Source organism: Vicia villosa, linkage group LG4 (assembly GCF_029867415.1).
Source record: "Vicia villosa cultivar HV-30 ecotype Madison, WI linkage group LG4, Vvil1.0, whole genome shotgun sequence".
In the NCBI taxonomy this organism is placed as follows: domain Eukaryota; kingdom Viridiplantae; phylum Streptophyta; class Magnoliopsida; order Fabales; family Fabaceae; genus Vicia; species Vicia villosa.
In genome coordinates this window covers 148964984-148974486 of record NC_081183.1, presented here as the reverse complement: position 1 = coordinate 148974486, position 9503 = coordinate 148964984, and the positions used below count along the sequence as shown (strand labels likewise).

The 9503-nt window shown below is 33.8% G+C and overlaps 2 protein-coding genes across 2 annotated transcripts; one reads left to right on the top strand and one right to left on the bottom strand.

Annotated features, from left to right (window-relative positions):
- The first annotated feature begins 513 nt into the window (after window positions 1-513).
- On the top strand, window positions 514-1832 carry LOC131595467 (probable aspartic proteinase GIP2). The gene has a single exon (XM_058867817.1). The coding sequence runs from the start codon at window positions 542-544 to the stop codon at window positions 1784-1786; it is 1245 nt and encodes a 414-aa protein (XP_058723800.1). The 5' UTR covers window positions 514-541; the 3' UTR covers window positions 1787-1832.
- Window positions 1833-2077: 245 nt separating this feature from the next.
- Window positions 2078-8939, bottom strand: LOC131595466 (dihydroxy-acid dehydratase, chloroplastic-like). The gene is made up of 14 exons (XM_058867816.1): window positions 8315-8939; window positions 8158-8229; window positions 7485-7532; window positions 6726-6880; window positions 6461-6655; window positions 6272-6383; window positions 6015-6084; window positions 5859-5917; window positions 5610-5733; window positions 5431-5501; window positions 3681-3782; window positions 3297-3377; window positions 2470-2628; window positions 2078-2362 (listed from the first exon to the last, which is right to left on the bottom strand). Exons 1-14 carry the CDS (start codon window positions 8807-8809, stop codon window positions 2312-2314), a joined length of 1794 nt encoding a protein of 597 aa, XP_058723799.1. The 5' UTR covers window positions 8810-8939; the 3' UTR covers window positions 2078-2311.
- Window positions 8940-9503: the final 564 nt, after the last annotated feature.

The following is a 9503-nucleotide window of genomic DNA, read 5'->3' as shown; positions in this document are numbered from 1 at the left end:
ATAAGTCTTCCTTCAACCATGTAGTCTCATACCTACACATCCATGTAATACTGTCATTATAATGTGAATTCCGTTTCTGCCAACGACAAAAGAAACTACTACTAACATTTTATAAAATAAATTACATGATATTATTTTTCTCTACCAAAGTAAATAACATTTCAATAGCTCATCTTAATTTTCTTCAATTTAAATAAATAAATAAGTAAACAATCTTTCATTATACTATTAGTGGCCTTTTTATGTTTGATGGAGTTTGGTCGAGTAACACACAACTCAATTATTTAATATTTACTTATTTAGTTATTTTATATAAACTTATAAAATTTTACACACACACAAATAAAAAACCTTATGGTAGACTTTTCAATATTTCTTTTCAAACTCAACTACGAATTAAATAGCCACCCTATTTGACAAAACACTGAAAATGTACGGTGGTCAAATTAGAGTCATAAACAATATGCTCCACCGTCTTGTATATCTTTATCTATAAAATCAAACCTCAACAATACAATTTCCAATATCTTCATCATTCACAATGGCTTCTTCTGTCATCATCCATTTCTTCCTCTTATCACTATCCTTTTTCTCACTTTCTTCTGTATCAGCATCCTCTCAACCAAACTCCTTCATTCTTCCCATCAAAAAAGACCCATCAACCAACCTCTTCTACACATCACTTGGCATAGGAACTCCTAGAACAAATTTCAATCTAGTCATTGATCTTGCAGCAGAAAATCTATGGTATGACTGTGATACTCACTACAATTCATCCTCCTACACTCCTATTCAATGTGGCTCTAAACAATGTCCAGATATTGGATGTACTAGCTGTAATGGCCCCTTCAAACCAGGTTGCACTAACAATACATGTCCTGCTTCTGCAACAAACTCATTGGCCAAATTCATTTTTGGTGGTGGACTTGGTCAAGATTTCATTTTCATTTCTCAATACAAAGTTTCTGGTTTGCTTTCGAGTTGCCTTGATACTGGTGGATTCACTGATGATTCACCACTAAATGGCTTACCAAAAAATACTAAAGGAATTATTGGTCTTGCAAGATCAAACCTTTCATTGCCAACACAGCTTGCTTTAAAAAACAATCTTCCAACTAAATTCTCTCTTTGTTTGCCTTCTTCAAACAAGCAAGGATTCACTAACTTGCTTGTTGGATCAGATGAAGTGTCTAAATTTGTTCAAACCACACCACTCATTGTGAACCCTGTTTCAACAGGTGCTGTTTCTGTTAAAGGTGTTCCTTCAAATGAATATTTTATTGATGTGAAAGCTATTAAGATTGATGGACATGTTTTGAACTTAAAGCCTTCTTTGTTGTCCATTGACAAAAAAGGAAATGGTGGCACCAAAATTAGTACTATTACTGCTTTCACTGAATTGCAAACATCAGTTTACAAGCCCTTCATTCGTGATTTCCTTAAGAAGGCTTCAGATAGGAAACTAAAGAGAGTGAAATCAGTGGCACCATTTGAGGCGTGTTTTGACTCAACTAGCATTGGAAATTCTGTACCAAGAATTGATCTTGTGCTTCAAAAGGGTGTGCAGTGGACAATTCATGAAACCAATTTGATGGTTTATGTAAAGAAAAACGTAGCATGTCTTGGAATTGTTGATGGAGGGACAGAGTCAAGGATGTCTTTTACAAAAGCTTCAATTGTTATTGGAGGACATCAATTGGTAGACAATCTTTTGGTGTTTGATCTATCTTCCTCAAAGTTGAGCTTTAGTTCCTCACTTTTGGTTCACAATGCAAGCTGTTCCTAAATCTTACTCTTGAATAAATTAATGATATAGTTTTATTGAGAATTTAGATTAGATGTTGCAGCTTCTATTTCTTACTTTTCTCAGCATTTGTTTGCTTTGTAATGTAAAATAAAATTGTGGTTTTATTCTGTAATTTGTTTGACAGCAGATACCATGTAATCCTAGTTATGAAAAATTATAATTGTGCCTTTGAATAACGAAATCTATATATAAGTTATGCTTTTGTCTGCATTCCCTTTTAATGGTCGTTGGATTTTTGCCAAGAAATAAATCTAGCATTTCATAATTAACTGATAGCACAACATTATTTATATTTGATACAATAGAAAGAAACAAGAGCAAAGAGAGATGGTGGGATTCAAGTCTAACAATGCACCAAAAAATAATGAAAATAAAAATAAAGTTACATCAAGATACATAGACATATACGCCATCTAAGCGAAAATACTAATACCTCATCAAAATGCTACTACTACAAGACATAATTGGATTTTGCTATGCAACCCATCAAAATTGTGGTTCTCTCTACTCGTCTGTTACACATCCGCTAGAAGCAGATTTCACATTTTTAATATACTGGATCAAGAAAGACGAGAGGGATTTGCTTAGAACAATGGAAGAATTAACAAAATCTCATAAAATATTTAAACATAATCTATTTTAGGAGTTTTTTGGTCTCATACCTTGTAAAGAACACCTTGGTTAGCTTTGTATGGTGGAGCAACCCACTTCTCCCTGCGTGCCTGCAACTCCTCGTCTGTAACTAAAACGTCAATTCTCTTGTTCTGAACATCAATGTTGATAACATCTCCATTTTGAATCAAACCAATTGGACCACCTTCCTATACAATTAAAGAAGCCGGAAAAATATTATTGGTTAGCTTAGCTACATGAAACTATAGTTTAGATTTTCCTAATCTCCATAGAGTAAATACAAGAACATGGCGCAGAAGAAAAGGAAAGTAAAAGCATGACAGTCTTAACCTCTTCCTCGTGGTGAGGTGTACATCTAATTTCTAATTGAGAACATTAAAAGGAGTAGTGAACTTGTTCATAATTCCAGTAAAGAACTATTATCTTCAACAGTCACAAACCAGTATTGTATGCTAAACTCACACGGTTACACACTCACATCCTCTAGAATAGAATGGCAACGTTAAAAAATGCATTCAAGTTGCACTTGACAGCGGTAGAATGCATTTTTCTAAATAGACAATCTGGTCACAAACTCACAGTTACTTTTCAAGATGAACTTCAATAGGATAAAAAGTAAAACATGCACAACCCATTGTTCATATCCCTTTAAAAGAACCAAACCAGCTGGTTCTATGAAATTTGAAAGTGATGGTACTCCGAGAGCAGAAGAAAATGTTCCTTTCATAAGATAATTATATGCATACCCCAATACCATTTGACCTAATTTAAAGATTGCAGTTCACACATGATGCATCTGAATATATTTAGCATACTATGGCAGTATAAAAATGATTGAAAGGCATGGTCAGTTTACCTGTGCTTCAGGGCAAATATGACCAACCACAAATCCATGTGAACCTCCTGAAAATCTTCCGTCAGTCAATAAAGCAACATCCTGCAGTATCAAAAGACAATATCCTTAAGAAGTTTCACTTCATCGTGGTTCTCAAAACTTGAAAAAAGGCATTCTTGTTTCTATTGAAAAAACTAATGACTGGCAAACACCTTTGGACACACTAATGGATAAAAAAAATATGGAAACATAGGATCATGCTTATTAAGTTTTTAACATATGGAAAATAAATGTATGAAAACTGTAAAAATGCTTGTTTAGGTAAATTCATAGTAAAAATGGACAAACCATGTTACAAACTAGGTAAATAGATAAAAATGAAGATATAATTATGCAAAGACAGACCTTTCCAAGCCCTGCTCCCATTATTGCACTAGTTGGCGTTAACATCTCAGGCATTCCCGGGCCACCTTTAGGCCCCTCTCCCCTAATTACAACAACTTTTCCCTGAAATGATGAATTTCATACAGAGGAAGTCAATAAGAGCTTCATTTAGTTGCTTTGGACTGTGGTCATACTCATATCTGTGTAAGAGAAATCAATACAGTGACAAGTGACAACTGAAGGCTGTGAAATGTCAGCAATTTGAATAACATTCATGATTAGTATAGTTCAACCGAGAAACTATGCAGTTTGATAAGGAAACATTAATGTCTAAGTTTTCTTACGCATAAGGTATGCCTAAATCATTAGATGAAGTATGAGTTTTGTTAAGCATGACAAATGGGGTAAAGGAATAAAAAAACAGTAATTATATATTCAAAACAAAAACTAATTTTATGAATTATGGGTATCCAGATTTTTTTTCATCCCTAGTAATGAACCACGGTGAATGGTAGAAATCCAAATTATGCTACCGAATCCAGATCTAAATCAACAAATCAGAAAACTTTCCAACTCGTGAATCAAATTTTATTATTAACTGTAAGATATATGAGAAATACAGGTCGAGTTACTGTGTCCGTTTCAGGACAACACTCCCAGCAGAATGTGAGCTGAGTGATTCTGGGGAAAGTTGTGATTCATTAAAATGAATCAAGATTTCGGATGTGATTTATGTCAAAAAGAAATACACACTGTGATTTGTATCAATTGAGTTCAATTTTGTTTTCGATCACTTGGAATTTAATCCTATATAACATTGCAAGTCTTATAGTTGTGCAATATAACTTTCCTTTAGGCTTGAGTGATACTTTCGAGCACAATTTATAGCCAAACCATTACCCCATTTCATCCACCCTACTTGGATCCGGTGGCTGACATCCCCTTATCTCCATTTGTTTTTTGCTATAGACCAATAAAATCTAAATGTGAGACTAGTAATATGGTATATTGATATTCTTCAATTTTACCTCTAAGCTATCATGTGTGCCTCCCACTAAGCAATAAGCATACAATCTATATACTCAGTTTGATTTTTTTTACTTAAATGAAAGCCATGAATTTCGAAGCCTTGCCTCCAAATTTCTAACTTAACATTTATTTTTTCTCTTGACCATCCACAAATATATTATTTGCAAAATAATGTTCAGTAGCAGGACCGTCTCTTGAAGATGCTCAGTAAGCACATGAAAAAACAAAATGAAAATATTCAGGCTACCATTTGTGTAAAACTATTGAATCAAATATTTTGTGGCTCACACTATGTTCTCTCACAAACTCTTCTATCTACAGTCTTCCACAAAATATATCTAGGGATCCTATGATACAACTTTTCCAAATCAACAAAAACATGTAAATATTCTTTACTGCCACAATATCTCCGATAGTCTTTGCAGGTCTGTTCTACTTAGCTAACTTGCAAAGCTTCCACTATACTAAATGGTCTCTAGACCATTTTCCTGCAACAATACCCAACTCACTTTCTTAATCCATTATCCATCATACTTTCATACAGTACTTGCTAAGACTCTGGTTAACTTACACCAATCAACTTGAATTTCACATAGGTTGATTACGTTTCTAGCACATTTTAACTATTAAACCTGTCAAAAATATCAACTCCTGACACTTCATTCACACATCAGTCTTGAGTCTCCTGACAATACTGTAATAAGCACTGTCCTTATGCATATTATATTAAATAAGGAAATACCTTAAACCTCGAAGGATCCTCTGAAATGGCAGCAATCATTGCCTCCTCTCCTTCAAAAACAAGTGCTGGACCTATATAATAATCCATGTTAAGAATAAGTCATGGTATGGAAAATTGTGATGGGCAAAATAAACACATAAATAAATAAATAACCAAGAGAACAGCACGAGAAGGCTCACCAGAGAAGTACAAGCCCTCTTTTCCAGTAATTTTAGCAACAGAACCCTGTGGTGCAACGTTTCCATATAATATTTGAATGTGAGCTGTCTTCTTGATGGGATTTTCAATTGGCCTTATTATTTCCTAAATCACATCATAGAAAACTTGTAGGTTATCATGAGATCATTTTATTAACAATCAAGCCATTGCAATTGTGGAGCACTACATAGCAATAGGATACACATGTCACAGACAGAACAAGCTCATACCTGTCCTTTAGACAAAGGAGGGAAAAGTTCTGCGTTTTCAGCTAGGGTCTTCCCAGTGACTACAGAGGAGGTATATGCGTGTTAGCGATGTTAACATTATTTTTTTATTTTTGGAAAAATTGCTTAGTAATTAACATACAAAGGCAAGTACAATACCAGTCAAACAGTCACCGTCTAAAAGGCCTTGCTCAAGAAGATAGCGGATAACTGCTGGGGTCCCTCCAATCTTTCAAAAAAATGAAAAGAAAAGAGAATCTCAAACACGGTTAACAATGATAATTAAAATAGCATAAACACCAATAGCATGACCAGGAAAAAATCTTGACAATAATAAAGTAAATTACATATATGAACAATAACAACAAAAATAATACTATTAATAGAGAGAATATATCAAATAAATAAGTACATACCTTATGAACATCTTCCATAACATATTTCCCACTAGGCTTAAGATCAGCAATGAAAGGAACTTCATCACTAACCTTCTGAAAATCATCAAGAGTCAATTCAACGCCAACAGACCTGCAAAATTCATTACATGAGGTTTCTTTAAGGATTACGTATAACAAGAGGCTCACTGTAACTAATATTCTACTCACTTGGCAATTGCAATTAAATGCAACACAGCATTGGTAGATCCACCAAGGGCCATAACTATAACCATTGCATTACGTAATGATTTGCGAGTGATGATATCTCGGGGCTTCAAGTCCATCCTCAATAACTCAAGAAGATATTTTCCGGCTAACCGACACTCGTCCAACTTTAGTGGATCCTCGGCAGGGGTAGATGAGCTATGGAAAGAACAAATAAGGATAAGCACACTAAAAAAAAGACAACGCCAAAATCTACCTGTGTACTTACCTATATGGAAGAGACATGCCCATAGCTTCTATTGCAGAAGCCATGGTATTGGCTGTATACATTCCACCACAGGCACCAGCACCAGGGCAAGAGTTGCGGATAACATCTTGTCTGTGTTCATCACTAATGGATCCACTCACATATTCTCCATAGATCTGCATGAAAACCAAAGACAAATGAAACATAAATAATATGAGCAGCATAACCCTGATAGTACAAATTCAGTTATTAATACACAGGAAAAACAAATCTTGATTATGGACTAGCATTCCACACACGAACTATAAGCATTTCATCTTTAAGTTTAGAAGGAAAAATACTTTAATCTTCAAAGAAGATGGTAAGAACTAATCACAAAAATACTACTTTTTTCACTCTATCTCCAATTTTCATAGTTTGTAAGAAAGACAAATGAAAGCTATAAAAATTGTTTCTACTTTTTCATTAAAAACCTTTGGGGGGAAAAGCTAAAGTGAAAACGATGTAACTTTTGGTAATTAAAATTGGAAAAGAAAATAAAGTGAAAATGTTTTCAAAAACTCTAGCCCTAAAACCTCTCTTACAATATCTCTAAAATAAAAATAAAAGAGAAATATTTCATTAATTGTAAAGAGCTAAGAGGGCTCTTTTAAAGTCTACACTATCTATCTATTCCTCTCCAGTTTAAAATTGTTCGTAGAGTCTATGTTTGAAAAGTATACAATAAAATAAAATAAAATGTTCAACCACAGTAACAGTTGGGACAATGATTTTTCGTACCTGAAATGCAGACACTATGTCGAATGATTGACCCTGAAAGTGACCAGGCTGGAAACAAAACAAAATTTAGATTAACAAATATACAAAGATTGGGAGTCAGTCAGGACCCAATTTCAACAATAACAACGACAACTTCCATTGTTTTCAATAAGGAAATAAGCAAACAGCAGTTGATAATAACCGCATAAATGCCAGGTGAAAGGAACATATAGCATGAATAAATAAAACATACAATGCAAAATATAAGGCAACGGCTTTAACTCCACTTCTCTAATAACCAAATATCCCCTGAAGTACATCAAACTTTTTCCAGGGATTCAAACCTAAATTAAATTGCATTTAAATTCCAAGTTTCGACAAATGCATATCATCTGCACAAGTGACATGAATCCTATGAACAACTTCAAACAAAACCATATTCATTGCCTTAATTTCCAACATTAAGTATAACCCTACAACCCTTACTTCAAAGAAACCATAAACAAAACCATACTCTTAATAACAAAAAACTCACATGCACCCTGCCTACATATTTACCCGATATAACTAACAAATCAAGATATTCAAATTAGTACTTGTCTTGAAGAGTTTTTCCCCTGTCAAAGAAAACTGAAACAAGATTGATTCACCCGTTTTAGTTCAGCAATTTCATCAAACAATTGAACCACCATACCTTTATAGTCCCCCCATAAACCATAATACTTGGTCGATTAAGCCTTCCCATTGCAATGATTGTACCTGGCATCTACATAACCATGATTAGATATTAGATACATAACAAAATTACAAAAAAGAAAAGATCAAATCAAAAACAAACACAAATATCTTACATTTTTGTCACAGCCAGGGATGGAGATATTCCCATCATACCACTGAGCAGCCATAACAGTCTCAATACTATCCGCAATAAGGTCTCTAGACTGCAAACTATAACACATCCCTCTAGTCCCCATGGAAATAGCATCACTAACCCCAATCGTATTAAACCTAAACGGAATCATACCAGCTTCCGCCACACCTTCTTTAACAGCCTCAGAGAGACGAAGAAGATGCATGTTACAAGTGTTCCCTTCATACCAAACGGAGGAAACTCCGACTTGAGGTTTCTTCATGTCATCTTCGGAGAGACCAACGCCGTAGAGAATGGCTTGCGATGCGCCTTGGGACTTTGGTTCGGTGATGCGGGAACTGTATTTGTTGAGTTTCACCTGTGTGGATTGGGGAGAGGGAGATTCGACGGCGACGGAAGCTTTTACCACGCGCCGGGAAGAAGCGTGAGTGGGGAAAATGGGAGAGTAGGTTGGAGAGAAGAGAGATGACTGCATTATGGGATGTGGGTGGCGGAGACGGCGGAGATAGCGGATGAGTGAAATGGAAAGTGGAAAAGGGTTTACGAGAAAGAGAAAGTGGGTTTATGAATTAGGATATACTGTTGTCGGAAATAAAATAATCACAACGTGAAGCGAAACTGGACAAAAAAGTTGTAAAAAACAATAAATAAATAAGGTTTAATCGAAATGCACCGAAAGTATAAATAGTTTTACACTGTTAATGAAATTCAAACCGTTAAATTTTATAAAAATTTGACTTTTTCTTTAAATTAAATATAAAATATTTATTTTTAAGGGTTGTGATGCACTGACCGTGTAAAAGAAAAGATTTTACACTGACAGTGCACTAACTTTAAACTCAAATAAATATACTTTATATAAAATTTAGTATATTTTGTCCTTATAAATATATCAAATTTTATTTTTAGTCTGTATAAAATAAATAATATATTTAAGTTTCTATAAAATTTTTATAAATTTTGAAAATTGTTTAATTATTTTTAAATTTTTAAATTTTTGAATAATTTTTTTTATATGTGTTTAGAATACTATAAAATATTTATTTATTAAATTATAGATTTTTTAAAATAAGAAAAATTAAATATGAATTTTTTAAATTTCAGAAGATAATGATAAAAGTAATGTAAATTTTAACTTAGAAATCAAATTTTAAGTTCCGATTTTTTTC